The sequence below is a fragment of the Pleurodeles waltl genome, chromosome 8 (genome assembly GCF_031143425.1).
Source record: "Pleurodeles waltl isolate 20211129_DDA chromosome 8, aPleWal1.hap1.20221129, whole genome shotgun sequence".
Classification (NCBI taxonomy): Eukaryota; Metazoa; Chordata; class Amphibia; order Caudata; family Salamandridae; genus Pleurodeles; species Pleurodeles waltl.
Window position 1 is genome coordinate 312,729,629 of NC_090447.1, and position 17,180 is coordinate 312,746,808.

At 42.8% G+C, this 17,180-nt stretch overlaps 1 protein-coding gene across 1 annotated transcript in view; it reads left to right on the forward strand.

The window, feature by feature from the left end:
* LOC138249086 (suppressor of tumorigenicity 14 protein homolog) overlaps positions 1-17,180 on the forward strand; it is a 605,612-nt gene that overhangs the window by 578,382 nt on the left and 10,050 nt on the right. The window contains exons 16-17 of the mRNA XM_069203127.1: positions 6,244-6,515; positions 12,647-12,783. Coding sequence (XP_069059228.1) covers positions 6,244-6,515; positions 12,647-12,783 — 409 coding nt within the window. The remainder of the gene's footprint in view (positions 1-6,243; positions 6,516-12,646; positions 12,784-17,180) is intronic.

Consider the following 17,180-nt stretch of genomic DNA (forward strand, 5'->3'; position numbering starts at 1 on the left):
ACTCGTGGTCTGGTGGTGGTGTGGGGGGCTGCTGTGAAAGTGAAGTGGATGATTGTATGCTTCATCTAGGTTAGCTCGGTGGTGTGGCTGTACTTAACTCTGTTGCTGCTGTGATGATATGGTCCAGCGTGTGCCCTGTTATGTGTGTGGTGTCGGTGACTAGCTGAGTGAGGCCAATGTTGTTTATGCTTTCGAGAGGGCTGGTTGTGTTGGTGTCATTGGGTTCTTCAAGGTGAAAATTTAGGTCTCTAGATGTGCTTTGTGTCGATGGCTTGAGTGGGGCAATAAATTTGGGGATGGCGTCGCAGAAGTCAGGGCATGGTCCTGCAGACCTATAGATGAGGGTGCCTGTAATGGTGGTTTTGCCATCTATTCTGAGTTGGAAGTTGAGGTGTTTCATGATCGGGGTGGCATTGTCCGTGGTGAGGGTGCAGTGGATGGATTTCCTGTGGATGATTCCAATCCCACCTTAATGCTTATTGATGAGATCCTGGTGTGCTATCTTGTAGACGTTTGGTGTGGCTGCGGCGATGTTGGTTATGGATGCAGAGTTGAGCCAGATCTCGATGAGGAAGACTACATCGGGGTGAGGGAGGTGATGGTGTCTCAGATCTCAGTTGTGTGCTTGCAGAGTGATCGAGCATCGAGCAGGAGGAAGTGGAGTTGTTTATGCGCTGAAAGGCAGGAAGTGGGGTGGGTGAAGGATCAGGCAAAATTGTGAGTAGAGAGAAAATGGTGGTGGGGAAGCGGCAGAAAAACAGGAGAAAACATGGCAAACAGGAGACAACAGGCCAATAAAATGATCAGTGGAGCCAAGGAAAGTAGAGTGCAGTTAAAGAATGTAGAAGGCAGAGCACAGTTGAAAAATGCAGCAGTCCGAGCACTGTTCAGGAGTCGGCAGCAGGAGCGAAACGCAGCAAGGGGGAGCTGCCACAAGGACCTGCTCAATGAGGTCACGCGGAAGCCTCCATTAAGTAGGGAGGGGCGCTGGGAGGTGGAAAGCGGGAGGGAGACAGATCGGGCAAAATGGCAAGAAGAGAGAAAATGGCAGTGGGGGGGCCGGCAGAAAAACAGGAGGCCAAACAGGAGAGGAGACAACAGGCCAAACAGGAGACAATAGGCCAATAAAACAAACAGTGGAAGTAAGAAAAGTAGAGCACAGTTAAATAATGTAGAAGGCAGAATACAGTTGAAGAATGCAGCAGTCAGAGAACAGTTCAGAAAGCGGCAGCAGGAGCAACATGCAGCAAGTTGGAGCTGGATGGAGGATCTGCTTCTTTGGGGAGCCCCAATAGGGTGATGTTAGACCTGTCAGCTCTTGGCATTGTTTCCCCTGTCTTTTTTGGCTTCTGACCTCCTGTTTTGATCCTGTGTTGATCTTCGTTTTTTTCTGATATAGGGCTCTGGGCACTTTTCCACTGCTGACCAGTGCTAACGTGCAAGTGCTATCTGTCTAAATTGTATTGGTGATTGGTTTATCCATGATTGGCATATTTGATTTACTAGTAAGTCCCTAGATTTGGGGCACTATGTGTTCCCAGGGCCTCTAAATCAAATGCTACTAGTAGGCCTACAGCACTGATTGTGCCACCCACATCAGTAGCCCTGTAAGCATGTCTCTGACCTGTCACTGCAGTGCCTGTGTGTGCAGTTTTAAACTGCCATTTCGACCTGGCAAGTGCACCCACTTGCCAGGCCCAAACCTTCCCTTTTACTACATGTAGTCACCCCTATTGTAAGGTAGGCACAAGGCAGCCCCATGGGCAGGGTGTAGTGTATTTAAAAGGTAGGACATGTACTGGTGTGTTTTACATGTTCTGATCCTGCTAAATTCAGTTTTCACTATTGTAAGGCCTATCTCTCCCGTTAACATGGGGATTGCCTGGAAATAACTTTTTAGTGTAATTTTCCAATGGGAGCAGGTAGAGGTATGGAGTTTGGGGTCTCTGAACTCACAATTTAAAAATACATCGTTTGGTGAAGTTGGTTTTTAGATTGTAAGTTTGAAAATGCCACTTTTTGAAAGTGAGTATTTTCTTGCTTAACCATTCTGTGCCTCTGTATGTCTGTGGAATACACGTCTGGATCAGGATGATAGTTGGGCTGTTTGTGAATTCACTCTAGACAGTCACAGAAAGGGAGGTGAGGTGTGCCCTGCATATCCTGATGGGTCTTCCTGGCCTAGAGTGGAGGAAGGAGCTGACACTTGCACCCGAATAGGGCTGTGCCTGTCCTTATACAAAGCAGTCTCCAACACTCTGGAGTGTGTATGGGACCAGCCCAGAAAAGGCTGGGTATTGTGCACTACAAAGGCTTTCCTTTGAAGTTTGCCTACTTCAAAGTCAGAAATTAGTATAAGTATTGGACCTCTGAGACTACTACTTTAGAACACTTCTGTACTGAGAACATTCTGCCAGGAAGAAGAGCTGGATGATGAAGGAGGGACTGCCACTTAGCCTGTTGTTTTGTTGTGCCTGCCTGCTGCTTGCTGCTTCTGTCCTGGGGGTGAAAGGACTGGACTTTGCTTTCTACATCCTGCTTTCCATGGTTCTCCAGGGGCCTGAACTGAGCTTGCCTTCTGTTAGAAGTCTCAGTGACATCAAATACTTTATCTGTCAGTGCCTGGACTCTTCTGCTCCAAGTCCTGACTTGCCAAGTGGTGCCAAATCCAGTTCATGGGCGTGGAAACTGGTGTCTTGAGGAAGAAAATCTACACATCAATGCAATCCGGCTCAAAACAAACACCTGGCTTGCGACAGAAGAATCAATGCAGCACCTGTCTTGCAACGGAGGAATCAATGCAGTGCCTGTGGGGCTAACGCAGTGCCTGTTCCACGGCTGCTCCATCATAATAGTGCACCTGGATTTTCCCACGCATGGCCCAGGGTGTCACTTTGTCATGGACCCCATACCGCGGCAAGGAACCGAGGCTGCGTGACTGGGAACCAACGCATCACCTCTCCTGTGAGGAGAGAACTGGCACATCTCATCCCCCGCCAGTAAGGAACTGACGCATCACCTTCCCTGCCAGTAAGGAACTGAAGCATCACCTCTCCTTTGAGAAGACAATCAACGCATCACCTCCACTGCCATTAAGGAAACAATGCATCACATCCCTTGTGCAGTAAGAAACAACGCATTACCTTGTTTTTCTGGCACCTCGCGTCCTCTGCAGCCCGCATCATCTTTGTTTCTGACGCACCCCAGGTACTGTGTGTTTAAAAGATATAACCTTGATTCCTCATTTCAACTTTTAAAAAGTGATATCTCTACTTGTGTATGTTGGATTTTTGTCATTTTGGTCTTGCTTTATTCAGATAAATATTGGCTATTTTTCTAAACTGGTGTGGAGTCCTTTTGTAGAGGTTTCACTGTGTTACTGTGTGCATGTTTACAAATACTTTACACATTGCCTCTGAGATAATCCTGACTGCTTGAGCCAAGCTACCAAGGGGATGAGCAGGGGCCACTTACCTGTGTGACTCTCTTACCCTGACTAGAGTGAGGGTTCCTACTTGGACAGGGTGCAAACCACTGACAACATTTGTATGGGTTTATACAGTTGGGGGTTCTTCCCATCAACTACATTAAAAAAATTATCTATCTATCCATCTTATCTAATCTATCTATTTGTTAGTCCTGTCAATCTTAGGGTGAACTTCCTCCAAACATTTTGCCTTCACTACTCCTGTTTTGCTGAATTTGTTTTTGTTGGCTTTAGGACTCTGCACACTTTACCATTGCTAACCAGTGCCAGCATGCTTGTGTTCCTTCCTTTAAACATAGTGAAATTCATTTAAACCCAATCAGCATATTTAATCTACTTATACGTGCCTGGTAAAGAGGTACTACAGGTACAAAGGGCCTGTAATTAAATTATTTTTGTTGGCCTGCAACAACAACAAGTTGATGGATGGAATGCTTGAATTAATATCAGTCACAAGCAATCACTCAGTGCCACATCACAATCTAAATAGTTTTTCGTCTTACCATGCTTCCTCAGTTTGGACCCAGCTATATGTAAATCAGTTAAGACCCTGCTCCAGTGGGAAAAGTCAGCCTGAATTGGCAAACCAGGTCTTCCCTGAACTGGAATACAAGCAACCTAGTACCGGTTTCGCCCTGATAAGGGCTCATCAGCCAGGTATAGCTTGATTTCAGTGGCACAGTGAGCAAAGTGAGTAAAGGCTCCTGCTCAGGTGCAACTGGTGTTTTGGTAGTCTCCCAGTACTACAGGGTCTTCCTACTTGGACTGGCTCATGATATACCCCTGGCAGGACAAGACCGTTGTCAGGCTTGTCACTCACTTTTATATGCCCCAGAGGAAGATGGCTTCAGATACATTTTGCAGGTGACACCCCATCTGACAGGCCAGTGAGGAAGCAGGGAAGAATATAAAGGCTCCCGTGGTTTCCTTTCCTGTCATTGGCACCCCAATTTAGAGGGTGGACATCTACATTGTTGGGTGCCTGGACCCCAAAACTGCCTTGTGCAACAGGTTTATCCTGTTTTTTCATAGACCATGCCATTAGATAGACAGAGGCCATCCCTCTGAGGTCTGTAACTGCACCTGCAGTGGTTAGGGCCCTGTCAGGGATTTTCACCCGTTAGACATGGGGTCTGTTGTTGTCAGTGTAGCTTGGAGTAAGAAAATAAGAATGAGGGCATGTGAGAAATACTGCCATTTCTGGTTAGCTTTCACTCAGTAGGGCAAGTAAATGAGACCAAACATGAATTTTGTTCTAGGAAAAAAACTTTGAATGGCAGTATTTCTTACATGCCCTCATTCTTATTTTCATACTCCAAGCTATTTCCTTTCCTTTGTAAGGTAAATGAAATTTAGAACACAGTATTTATGTCAGACAATATTCTGACCGCAATATTTTGGCACACCATCCGATTTTGCTTAAACCTAAAATAATGAAATAAACAATATTGTGTTGAGAAACCTTAACAAAAAAAACGACTGAGGAAAATGCTAAGTTTTAAAATGATGTACTGCGAAATAAAAGCATGAAGGCAATCCTTATGATTTTTACACTTTTCAGTATAACATTACTCATAACAGTAAGTTACCTTTCTGAATAGCCCCAGCAGTTTGTGAATAACCCCACGACCCTTGAATTTGGTGGAGAAATTTAGGTTCATCTTTTAGAGTACATTTACGCTCAGATTTCATGAACAGCCAAAATGGAGTAAACTTACTCAAAAGTGCAAATCCCTCAAAACTGTAAGTTACTTCTGTAAATCAGGCCCACAGTGCTTGAGAACATGACAATATGTTGCTCCTCCAATAGGATGGGTGAAGCATTTATTTGTTGAGTAGAAGACTCCTGATGTATGCTTCTGTGGTATTCTTCTGTCAGGGGAGTTCCCACACTGATTTGGTAAACTTTCTACAGTAAGGTATGCATTCATGTATGTGTGTAGATTTATAAATTACAAAAGTAGCTAGAGAGCAATGGAGCACTGTACGTACAGGCTAGAAGTTACAATGGGATTGGGTAAACAGGTGTTTAGGCCAGGAGTTAAAAAACGGGAGTGAGAAGTAGTAGTGGAGAGGGGCAAAGACTTTGGGAACTGGTGAGGCCAGTTATCAAAGTACCACCTTGATTACAAGTTGTTGCTTGTCACCATGTTACATTTATTTCATAGAACTTTGTGACGGTGCATCCTGTCAAGGATACTCTCAATAGGAGAGCACCACTCCTACTCCTAAGTGGTCAGTGAGTGGGAAAAGGTGGCACATGTGGTTAAGGAAGGCACCCTGACAGTATTTTCCTGCAACAGTGCAGGTGTTAAAACCCAAAGAGGCAGAAATGGATCGAAATGTTATGATTTCTTGACTCTACAATTTCACCTAGGACAAACAAAATGTCACCTCTCACAGTTTCTTTGATATTGCTACTGCAATTAGGTAGCACAGTAAATGCTGATATTTCTAAAGGAACAAACATTACCCCATACAAGTATTGCTTCAGGAGAATATCTTTGCCGTTTGGATTGGGTTCTTAGCAGTTACTGTCTCCAGTGAGAGATATCACACATGCCTTTCCCATTGAGACAAAAGGTAAAATACATCCAGCATTCACTGCAACATTTTTAAAACCTAGCATAGTTTAATGTACTAACCCTCACATGGGCTCTACAAATACGCCTGTATTGTTTCATGTTATAATTGCAAAATAAGCTTTGGTCTGGCAATAGCAGAGTAACTCATTTGCGTTTTGTTTGTATTTGCAGGTATTCTTTGCCTTCAGTCTGGACAGCGCATATAGGAATGAGATTTATAACAAAAAACAATCATCCTTTGTTAATAAAGTCAGTTCGAAGAATTATCGTGCATCCTCGTTATGACCGATACATATCAGACTATGATATTGCTCTGTTGGAACTGGAATCACCCCTCTTCTTTAACGACCTTGTCCATCCCATATGCCTACCCAGCAATCCAAAGGTTTTCTCCACTGGGACTTTCTGCTATGTCACTGGCTGGGGTTCTCAAAAAGAAAATGGTAAGTATATTTCCATCCAAAATTTCTCAGTTTTGTGTATGTAGAACTTGGCATAATGGTTTGATTGTTTTGGGTGCCTTACGCTAGTGAGAAAAGAATGGGTAAACAATCTTAAAATTCATAACATCTAACGTAGAGCAAAATGAATCTGAAAAGGACATTCAAAAGTTTATTTATTATAATCAGTGGCTGCTCCTCCGTTTGGGTGGAGGAGCGTCACCCCACCACCAGCAGCAGAAGCTGGAAATCTTTCACAAGGAACGGACGGGGTGGCGAGTAGTGAGGGGAGTGCACTGTGCACTCCCCTCACTGCGCATGTATGTTTGGCCGGCTGTCGCAGGCCGGCCAAACATACATGGGGAGTAGGTTCTCTCCAGCCCGGCAACACAGTTGCCGGGCTGAAGAGAGCCTGCACAGGCTCCCAGTCTGCCTGGGAGCACCCTAGCTGGGCACTCCCAGCCAATCCTGACGCTGCTCTAAGGAGCGTCAGGATTGGCCGCAGGGCAGGCTGGGAGCCTGTGCATGCACTACAGGACGAAAAAAAGGAGCGGTTCTGTGAGAAGCGGCGCAGAGGTAAGTTTATTTTTTTTTTCAATTACAATTCCTTTACATGTCGCCACCATCCCCAGACCTCGCTGTGCGACACCCCGCCCCACCACCTGTAACCCTGGTGAGCCACTCCTATTATAATAATAACAGATCACTGGTACATCTGGATAGTTGCACACTGAGAACTGCACAAGTTTTCTTTAATTTTTGGCATTAATAAATCCAGGCCCCACGTAAAAGGAGATTTCCTCATCTCCAACATAATCACCTGTCATTGGACTCTGCCTCACTAATCTCAGCCATACTTGAATTACATCCTTTCTGATGTAGTGGGGAAAATCTGCAAGTAATAGGAATTTGCACACACAGTCTAATTCCCTGCCCTGTTTGTGCTCCAACATTATGGATTCATTAAGTGAAAAGTACAATGAACTGTCTCTTTTACCATGGCTTACACCGTCAAAGACCAAAGAGTACACTTGGGCAACAGTGAAACATAAGAAAACAAAGGTCCAAGCACTGATCCATGTGCTTCAAGGTACAGTTGCAAGTGTCTGCTTGCTCAGTTTCAACATGGATGCTGATATGAGACTAATTTCAGTGAATTACAACATGAATACTCATCACAAAATAGTAACACAATTCCCTTCGTTATTTCATGGTTTAGGAAAGATAAAGACAATGAAAGTAAAACTACATATTAATGAGGATGTCCATCCTGTTGCTCAGCGACATAGATAAGTTGCTTTTCATTTACAAGAAGCTGTTGAAAAAGAGCTTGAATCATTGCTTAAGCAGGACATTATTGAATGTTCAACTAGTCCCATGTCATGAGTTTCTCCCATAGTAGTAATGCCTACAAAGGACCATGAAGTAGCTGTGCGCATATGTCTTGACATGTGCCTGACGAACAAAGAGATTGAACGAGGGTGACATCCAGGGCCACACACTGCTGACATGATCGCGCAATTGAATGGTGCCAAGATTTTCTCTCGACCTGATTTGAATAAAGGTTATCATCAGTTAGAATTGGAAGAAAGCTGCAGATATATTACAAGTGTTGCTACACATGTTGGTTTGTTTAAATACACACGACCTAGGGCCTCATTTACAAGCCTCTTGTGCCGCCGCTGTGTCCTTTTTATTTTTTTTATGCAGCGGCGGCACTAGCAGTACACTACACTGCTCGATATTTTCACACTGACGCATTGGGCCAAAAGTGTCAGTTTGTAAAGCCCTGCATCACATTATACAAGGGCCAGGTATAATGTATGCGGGGTAGGCATTACCATGAAAATAGCCACATAGAACTGAGGCCGTGAAATTTACTACTTTTCACTGCATCATTCTACAACTTCACTGTGTCAAAATTTTACTGCCTGCTCAGACCAGGCGTAAAATTGACACAGGGCTTTTTCCAACAGGACTCTCCTCATATTGCTAGAGTTGCCTCCGTTTAACACAACTCCAGCAATGTGTCACTTTAGCATCAACAGATGTGTCAGAATTTCTGATGCATCTGTGAAAATGTGCGCCATGGAGCTCTGTATTTTAAATACAGCACATCCATGGCATTGTTAGGGTATGTGCAGCAGGCGCAAGAATGCTGACGCATCGATGACAATGCATCAGTTTTGTGTAAATGAGGCCCTAAGTTCTGGTGTGACGTCAGCCGCAGAACTTTTCCAAGACATCATATGATGCATCATATAACCTGTTGTGAATGCATTTAACTATAGCAATGGCATATTGGTCTTTAGAGCTACACAGAAGGAGCATGATAGAGCCCTTACACAAGTGTGTCAATTACTCAGTGATGCAGGTTTCACTTTAAACACAGAGATGTTTGAGTTCAATAAGACAAAACAGAAATTCTTTGGCCATATCTTTTCTAATGGGAGCATGGCACCTGATCCTGCAAACGTCCAAGCCTTGGCAAATGCTGAATCTCCACAACATGTTTTAATGGTTCTTTTTTTGTATGGCCAGCTACTGCTCAAGATACATAAAGGACTTTACCACTGTCAGTGCTCAATCACAAAAGTTAACAAAGAAAAGTTTTTCTTTTAAATGGTCAAGAGAATGTGAAAAGAGTTTCAAGAGCATCAAACACGCCATTGAAAATGCTACAGAAATTGTGTACTTCTGTCCAAAGCTTCACACTGAGATTATGGTTGACGCTAGCCCCATTGGGTTCGGTGCTATACCTGCACAGTATAGTGGACACTCAAATACAAGACAACATTTTGTGGCCTATGCTAGTAGTTTGTCTCAAACAGTTCTTCTTACTCACAACCTGAAAAGGAAAGTTTGGCTGTAGTATGGGCTTGTGAACATTTCCATGTATTTCTGTACAGAAAGCCTTTTACACCGGTGACTGATCATCAATCTTTGCTGACCATCTTCAGTAATCCAAAAGCCAAGATGCCTTCCCGAATTGAACAATGGGGTCTACAATTGCAAGAATATGATTATACAATTGTGTGTCGACCACAAAAATATCAAAATCCTGCTCATTATTTTTTTAGAGTGCCTAGTCAAGGTCATGGTACTCCATCCAAAATGGCTAAAGCCTACATCAACATCAAGTCAAGTATACCATCTGCTGTATTGTTTGCCCAGATCGTCACTGCCATGAGTCATGATAGTGACCTACTAAAGTTAAAAGACATAATTACACATCAGTAGTTGAACAAACATGTTCAACCTCTCAGTAAGTATGGTAAATATCAAAAGTACAATGTCAAAGATGAATTGTTCATAACTCAGGAAGGAGTTTTACCACAAGGATCAAGGATTCTGATTCTGGGGAGTCTATGACAAAAAGTTATAGAAGTAGGTCACAAAGGACATCGTGGTATTGTTGCTACAAACAGAGCTCTCCAAGACCGAGTTTGGTTTCCATACCTAGATGAAAGAGTAGAAAAGTAACTCAAAGCCTGTCCACCAAAGTCACTCAACATACTTGAACATGTCAGACCTCCTTAAACATGCCTAGGGTAGAATTGCATGTGATTTCTTTGGCCCCTTTGACAACAAACTTTAAGGCATCTTTGCAACCTGGGACTTACCAGCCATTGTGGAGTCTGACAATGGTCCACCCATCAACAGCAAAAAATTTAAAGAATTTCTAAACATAAAGCATCAAAAGATCACACCCTTGTGGCCACAGGCAAGTGGATTTGTTGAGCGGTTTATGATTACGCTAAAGTAAGCAGTGCAGCGTGCAACTCTTGAGAAGCTCAGTGTAAAAACAGGATTGAACTCTACTCTATGAGCTTATTGTTCGACACCCCACTCGACTTTGATGTTCGGGAGAGAAACAGCAACCTATATACTCCAATGGACCACTGAAAGAAATAGTGATGAAAACCTGATTCGTACAAGGGACTTGGCTCAAAAACAGAAAATAAAAGTGTATGCAGACATGAGGCAACTTACGAAAGATCTCTCACTCTGAAAAGGAAATGTGGTGATCGCTCTGCCGTTACAAAAAGAAAATATGATGCTCCTTACGATGCTGAACCTTTTCAATTAGTTTCTACCAAAGGACACATGGTGGCATCCCAACAACTTGGGAAATACCTTACCAGAGACTCTTCTCGCCTCAGGCCTATGTTTCATCGGTTTTCAACTTGAAATGGTGAAAGAAAGACTGATTCAGAAAACTCAATATCTATTGCTGATTCCTTAGCATCATGGCAATCTACATCATTGAAGATGATCGATTACTGCTTTCAGTAACCAGATCGGGTCGACAGATTAAAGCACCAAGAGGATTATTTGAAGAGACGTAGGTGTACATGTTTCTTTATACATGTAGATATTGGTGTCTTTCTCATGATTTTTTCAAAATTTTCAATTTTTCATTTGACAGATGGTGAGATGTAGTGTCTCGCATGATTTAGAATGGAACCTCTCTGGCTCCCCAAGGTCTCCGTATCAGTGTGTGACATAATCATTAGAACAGAATTTATGAACGATTGGTTTACAATGTTGGAGTACACAGGTACATGCAGAGGAATAAAGACGTGTGATTTACAGCTCTGTGTATAGCCTAGTTACTCAGTAGGTACCAAGCTGAGGAATACACTACATCTACGTTTGTAACTGTTAATCCTTTTTATATTATGATAATGCATGTTTGCTGAGGTAATGTGGACATTTTGTGTGTTTTAGACATTTTCTTGAGGCGAGATGGAAAATGTGTGTATGGAATAATAAACTGTTTTCCCTTGCCCCTTCATACGTCATCCATTTGTGACCACTTACCAGCGATGCCTCTTTAAGGATGAATCCTAGTAAGAATCCCCTGCTCCCAGTTCTTCAAAGGTTTCAACAAAAACATATTTTCAAGCCCTCAAGTAGAGGAAATGGGATCAATCTCAATTACCAATTTTGCCTCTACATTGCCATCACAACTGGTGAGCAAATTAAAATTGGTGAAGAGCAGAAAATGGCAAAATCTGCCTTTTTATTTTCCTGCATAGGTACATTTGACTTGCTCTACAGGCAAAAAACAAAACAATGTAAGGCCATTCCGTTCCTTCCTCTAGGCCTTCCCCAATGTCGCACTCCAAAGTCACCAGTGGCATCTCACCATGGCTTCCATGCCTTTAACCTCCCCGATCTTCTTTCCTTGGGGCACGCAAGTTCCAAACAGGCAGGCGCGCCTCACACAGACTCACCTCCTTTATCAGCTCCCAAATTTAATTTTGAAGTGGATCTCACTGTCAAGGCAGTTGCAGTGCAACCCACAACAACTATTTCTCAATGTATTTCTGCTAAATAATGTATTATTGGCACACCAAAGACTGTTCTGCAGCTGTTGCCCAGGCTCATTTCAAGTTTTCTACTCTTGGTTTTCTGGTCTTGAATGTTAGGTAAACTTAGAAACAGATCTTCTCTAGATAAACGCCAGCTTCTATATTAACTCTCCTGGCTCACATCCCATAATGGACGTTTTTGACACCTTAACTGCGCAGAACAGCCTCCTACATTTCTGGCATTCTTACTTGAGAGGCCACTGTGTAACTGTATTTCTTCAAGAAATATAAATTATAAACCTTGAACAGCTTGAGATCCCACATCTACATTGAACCAACTGCTTTCCAAGACTAAGGTCTTAATTTAGAACTCAGTGGACAGGTTACTCCATCACAGCTGCGACGGATATTCCGTCCCCCAAAATCAAAATCCCATAAGAAAGAATGGGATTTAGATTTCGGCAGTCGGGATATCCATCACCGCTGTGAAGGAGTAACCCCTCCACAGAGTTCTAAATAAAGCACTAAGTTTCTATCCCCCTTCATGAACACTGTAAATGGATGGACAGTCCTAAATTATTCTTTATACAAAATGCTAAATTATTTTCCAGGCTGAACTGTAACATAGGGAAGGAAAAAATTTAGTTTAGCATTGCTTCTATAGTGAAATAATTCTTGACAGTAGTGAACTATTAATGTAGTATTTGGTCCTATTTTTTAGGAAATTGTCAGAGGCGCCCCATTTAAAAATCCTGCTGTTGGGTGCAAATTAGGCTAGTTGCATAAACTTACCAGAGCTTCATTTTACTTTTCTAGGTGATCTAGCAAGAGTACTGCAAGAGGCGAAAGTTAAAATAATCAGCCAAAGCGTCTGCAACAAGTTGTATGATGATTCCATCACATCCCGCATGATGTGTGCAGGAAACCTTGGTGGTGGTGTGGACGCATGTCAGGTAATTCTTTCCCTTTTTAAGAATAACTTGGTTAAACTTAGTATTATTGCCAAACAGCACTTTAATAAAATGTTTAAATGCATAAAATATGCCAGCACCATTCACCACTAGTAAAGTATATACTACAACTTACAGCTTCGTAAAGAGTGGAAGAATACAACCTTTGCCTACTTAGCACGCAGAAACACTTAGCTGCCCCAGGAAAAGAACATGTTGTCTAGATTCAATTAATACATTTCCTGGTGTCTACTCATTTCTGTTCTGTTTGTCATGTGAAGCTGAAGACAGTTCATTAGCGGCTCAACACACTGTATGGGAGCATTCCTTTGTGAAAACCTCTCATTGATGCTATAACCTTTTGTTATTTGCAAACATATGTTTCTGACTTTCAGAATTTACATAATTCCGGCCAAAAGCTTAAAATTAAGCACTGCTACAGAATGACTTCCTACATTCTACCCACTAGAAGACAAGAAGTAGATAAGTAATACTATGGGGTGGAGGTAATGCTCTTTAAAGACGTGTCTTCAGCTGCAGGAGGGTTAGAGCATTACTGATGTAAAAGATGCGGTTCATTCAGATTCAAATTGTCAGAATGGGAAGGCATGCTTTCATTTTTCAATTCTTGCACCTTTTTGTCTCCAATCTAGTAAAGACCTTGCTGCTTTTCTATTCAGGCATGCTGTCGGTCTGCGTGGGACTATTGGAAGTTATATAGGAGTTACTCTATGTGTGACTTTTTGAGGAGCTTTGCAAGATGAGTGGTGTTCCACATGATTTTGTGTTTTGATTTACATATCATAATTAATCAACATACAAACAAATTTACGCATACAGGGTTTCGTTAGTAGGATATGGAGGAATATTTTCTTAAGAGCCGTGATAAATTCCGTAATAGGACAAAACACGTGTCGGCTGAATTTTCTGACTGTATTTTCAAATTAGACTGAACTTTACAACTACAAGCAGGATTATTCCTGGCTGAATCCTACAACTGGACTGAATTCTATTACCACAAGCAGGACTATTTCTTGATGGACATACTATGGATACTATTGTTTGTTGTTGTTGTTTTGAATTATGTGTAAGTAATGTGTATTATGAGGTTTATGTTCTAGTTGTTGTATACGGTGCTGAAATGATTTGTTTTATATATTGAACCTAGATATTTGGTTTCAATGGATTGTATTTTTGATGTGCATTTATATATCTATTAAAATATTGTGTATATTTGTTTGCCACATACAAGCAGTTGTATCAGTTTCTTTCAGGATTGTTTTGCCATGACTATATGAAGTATACATTTTTGTGAATCCAGTGCATGTGACAGTAAATTACGTATAGTTCTTGAGTGCTCCACATGTTTTTCTATGTATAGTAAAGACCTTGCACCTGTTGTGCCATGGCCCAATGCTGTTGGTTAGTTTCTTGACCATCTGCGTAGGAGAGATATTTATGATGGACTTGAAGGAGATGCACCTGATCCTAAAGTTGATATTGGTCTGTAGGTTAAGCCTCTGTAGTTCCTTGAGTGTTGGACTGATGTTGTCAAACATCTTCACACCCTCAATGAGATATGCCAAAGTGTGTAGGAATCCTTTCACAGTTCCCTACGTAGTTTCTGGGTAGCTTTTGAGAAGAGATTTATGTTAGACTTGGCAGTCTTAGGGTTGTCACCCCCAAATTTTTGCCTGCCTCCCTCCCTTTTCCTGACCCTGTTTTTGCTGGTTGTAGGACTCTGCATACTTTACCACTGCTAAAGTGCATGTGATCCCTCCCTACACATGTTAACATTGGCTCCTACCCAACCGGCATATTTAATTTACCTGTATGTCCCTAGTAAAGTGCACTACATTTGCCCAGGGCCTGTAAATTAAATGGTACTAGTGGGCCTGCAGCACTGATTGTCCCACCTACATAAGTAGCCCTTTAACCATTTCTCAGGACTGCCATTGCAAGGCCTGTGTGTGTAGTTTCACTTCAACTTGGCAATCCTTAAAATCCCCTTTTTCTACATACGTAACCCCTAAGGTAGGCCCTAGGTAACCCCTAATAAAAGGTAGGACATGTACTTATGTGTTTTACATGTCCTGGAAGTAAAAAACTCACAAATTAATTTTCCACTACTGTGAAGCCTGTCCTCTCATAGACTGGCATTAGAAATCCCCTCGTATACTTTTAAATGGTAGACTCTGATCTGAAAGGAATAGCCATGACATGTTTAGTAAGGCCAGAATGGTAATAGAAAATCCTGCTTATTGTTGAGTTGGATTTATTATTTCTATTTTAGATAAGCCACTTTTAGAAAGTGGGCATTTCTGTGCATTTACTGCCATCTGTGCCTTACAGTCTGTCTCCAATCCACGTCTGGTCTGTGCTGGTTGACAGCTCCCCTTGTGCATTCCACCTAGATAGCCATAAACACATGACACTCAGTCATATCTGCATTCATCTGCATACTGAATGGATCTTCCTGGGCTTGAAGGGTGGAGCGGCTCTCTCTCACACTTCAAAGTCCAATGGCCTGCCCTCACACAAAGGACAGATAACCCCCCAAAGGGATCCTAGCAGACAGGACTGGCCTGAAAGGGGAACTTGTGCACTTCAAAACCACTCTTTGAAGTTTCCCACACTTCAAAGGCATTTTTGGGAATATATACTGGGTCTCTCCCCTCACCAAATCAGACCTTTCTGGATCTGCACCTGGATTCTGTCAGAGGGACTGCCTGGCTGCCCAAAGGACTCATCTGGACTGCTTTGCTGAGAAGGACTGCTGCCCTGCCTATTGCCCTGCTGCCTACTGGTATCTGACTCTGCTGGAAGGACTCTGCCTTCAGCACAAGAGCTCTCCAAGGGCTTGGATTGAGCTTGCTTCCTGTTCTGAGGTCTCAGGGCCACAAAGACTTCACCCCAGAGAAGAAAATCCCCATGGGTCGTAAAATTGACACAACGCCAGCAAAAATCAACACAGAGCCTGCCTCACAGCTGAAAATTTGTCGCATCGCCTACCGCCTATCGATGCAGCACCTGCTCCTTCTTAACAGCGCAACAAGGACTTTCAACGCATCATCCCTGGGGGTCAAAATATCACCGCATGGCACTGAAGAACCAAGGCTGAACTCCTGAATCAACGCAGCACCTTGCAGCGTGGATAGAAACAACGCATCGTCTGTGCCACGCCAGAAAATCCAACGCAGCTCCTTATTTTTCAACGCATCTCCTCCTCTGCGGGCCCCGTGCGTTGGTATTTTTGATGCATCCCAGGTACTGTGTGTTACAAGGATACATTAACTGAGTCTTAAGGAGTGAGACTTTGTTACACCTTTAAAAAGTGATATCTCAACTTGTGCATATTGGATTTTTGTCGTTTTTATCTTATTTTATTCAGATAAATATTATCTATTTTTCTAAACCTGTGTGGAGTATTTTTGTGGTGTTTTCACTGTGTTACTGTATGAGTTATTACACAAATACTTTACACATTGCCTTTTAAGTTAAACCTGCTTGCTCTGTGCCAAGCTACCAGAGGGTGAGGACAGGATAATTTGAATTGTGTTGTGACTTACCCTGACTAGGATTGTGGCCCCTACTTGGACAGGGGTGTATTCCTCTGCCAACTAGAGACCCAATTTTAAACATTGGTGATCAGCAGTGAGGATAGGACTTGTGTTTGTGCAGTGCCATACAATAGCTATGTATGCACTACCTACCCATAGTTAAAAGTCATTTGGATTTTTTTAATTCTTCTGCAAGCTTTCCCTGCTTTACATGTTTAACCAATCTTAAACACCACATCTCTGACTGTGTCCACAAGTGGAACTGGGGAGTTTTGGAGGATTACACAGTCCCCCAGCTGAAGGGTTTTGCAGGGATATGGGAGTACCTGCCTGTGGAGCTTCGAAGAAGGGAGAGTTTCAAAAGGCGTTGAGGGTCTGGGGAGAGTCCCGCACCCAAGAGAATGAGGAGGTCGGGAAGCCCAAGAAGGGTTATTCCAAGGAGGAACACCACTGGATTTGTTCCTCCTGCGAGACCAGGAAGCACTATCTCAGCCATGGCCTGACCACAGTGGAAGGGAGAGAGGACAGAGAATTTCAGCTGCAGTTGTCAAGATTAAAGATAGAGGCAGAGGAGAGGAAAGCTGAAAGGCAGGCTGGGCTGAAACAGCCTTAGCTAAGAAGAAACTTATATTGGCTCATGAACTGAGTCTGAAAGAGCTGGAGCTCAAGGCTAGGCATCCAGAATCCAGCAGTGATGGTGGCAGCATACATGCAGGACCTGCTGGAGACAAGAAGGTTTGTATGCCTAAGGACCTGGTGCCCAGTTATGTGATGGGAGATGACAGTGACAAGTGGTTTTCTGGTTATGAAGTTGTACTGAGGGCTCATAGGGTTCCTGAA